This window comes from Austrofundulus limnaeus, unplaced genomic scaffold, assembly GCF_001266775.1.
Source record: "Austrofundulus limnaeus strain Quisiro unplaced genomic scaffold, Austrofundulus_limnaeus-1.0 Scaffold97, whole genome shotgun sequence".
Classification (NCBI taxonomy): domain Eukaryota; kingdom Metazoa; phylum Chordata; class Actinopteri; order Cyprinodontiformes; family Rivulidae; genus Austrofundulus; species Austrofundulus limnaeus.
Window position 1 is genome coordinate 1,532,650 of NW_013952499.1, and position 1,255 is coordinate 1,533,904.

The 1,255-nt window shown below is 41.9% G+C and overlaps 1 protein-coding gene across 1 annotated transcript in view; it reads right to left on the bottom strand.

Moving 5' to 3' along the window:
* Nucleotides 1–1,255, bottom strand: part of lig1 (ligase I, DNA, ATP-dependent) — a gene marked incomplete in the record, with an annotated part of 87,978 nt that overhangs the window by 49,562 nt on the left and 37,161 nt on the right. Inside the window, 2 exon segments of the mRNA XM_014013057.1 lie at nt 1–16; nt 164–263. Of these exon segments, the coding sequence (XP_013868511.1) occupies nt 1–16; nt 164–263 (116 nt within the window).

The window sequence follows — 1,255 nt, forward strand, 5'->3', positions numbered from 1 at the left end:
ATAATTGGGCATCTCGCTGCAGCGGAGACGTGTTGTTGGTTAAAAAGAGAGAAAAAAAAATAAAACAAATCAATATTTTCCAAAGTACTTAAAGGAGGTGATGCATTGCAGAGGCACAGAGAAGGGAGTGGCGAGCGAACGCAGGGAGGTGAGTTTAGGTTACCAGTAAGTTTGCTTCAGAATCAGACTCTTCTCTTCGATCCAGGCCCGCCTGCTCTCGGCGCTCATACCCTTCCCCGCGTCGAGCACAGCGGGAGGGAAAGCTGGACGGACAGAAGGGGAAAAACAAGTTTTTCACGCAGATCTGAGTAAATGTTTAAAATTCTGTATGATCAACATTCAGGAGATGGACGTTTGAGGGATTAAAAAGACAGGAAATGTATAAAAATGTAGTTACAGCTGCAGATTAATGTTTGTTTTCTGCAGCATTAGAATAAAACCTCATGACACAAAGAGCAGATTGTAATGAAACGTACAGAGGGTAACCTTTAGATGTTAGGGGTGGGAATCTTTCACCACATCATGATTCCATTTGATTTTTGGGGCCATGATTTGATTCATAATCGATTTTTCTATCAAAACTAATATGAGCTCATTTGTCGTGTTCCCAAAGTGCTTCATCTTCATTTTGCAAACCTTTCCCACAGTGAAGCTCAGGTCAAACTCTGACTCATTCAGTAAAAAACAAGAGTTCCTACAGCTTAAGGCAAGTTAGACTTTTTAAGACCCTGCATGAACCCTGTAAATATGAAGCACTTCAGAATAAAACAACCTCCTAAATAACAACTGCTGAACTGCCAAAGGAGCTAATAGATTTGTCTAATTGACCAAAAACAGCCAATTTACTCTCCAAGTGTAGTTTTTGTGCAGATGGCGGCTGGTATTAATTTCCTACCTTGACGCCAGAGCTCCTCACCTCACTGTAATTGAAAGCTAATTCTTAGCCWACTGGTATCTTTTTTTAGGAGAAATGAGTAAAATAACAGCCCGTGCTCCGATGATTAGCTCAATAAGTCCACAGCAGTCATGGTTGCGGATGCTCTGACGTGACATCTTACCTGGCGTTAGCTTGCAGTGGTTGGGCAGCTGGTCGATGCCTTCTTTTAGCAAAACGGGGATGATGACGTCATAATTGGGCATCTCGCTGCAGCGGAGACGTGTTGTTGGTTAAAAAGAGAGAAAAAAAATAAAACAAATCAATATTTTCCAAAGTACTTAAAGGAGGTGATGCATTGCAGAGGCACAGAGAAGGGAG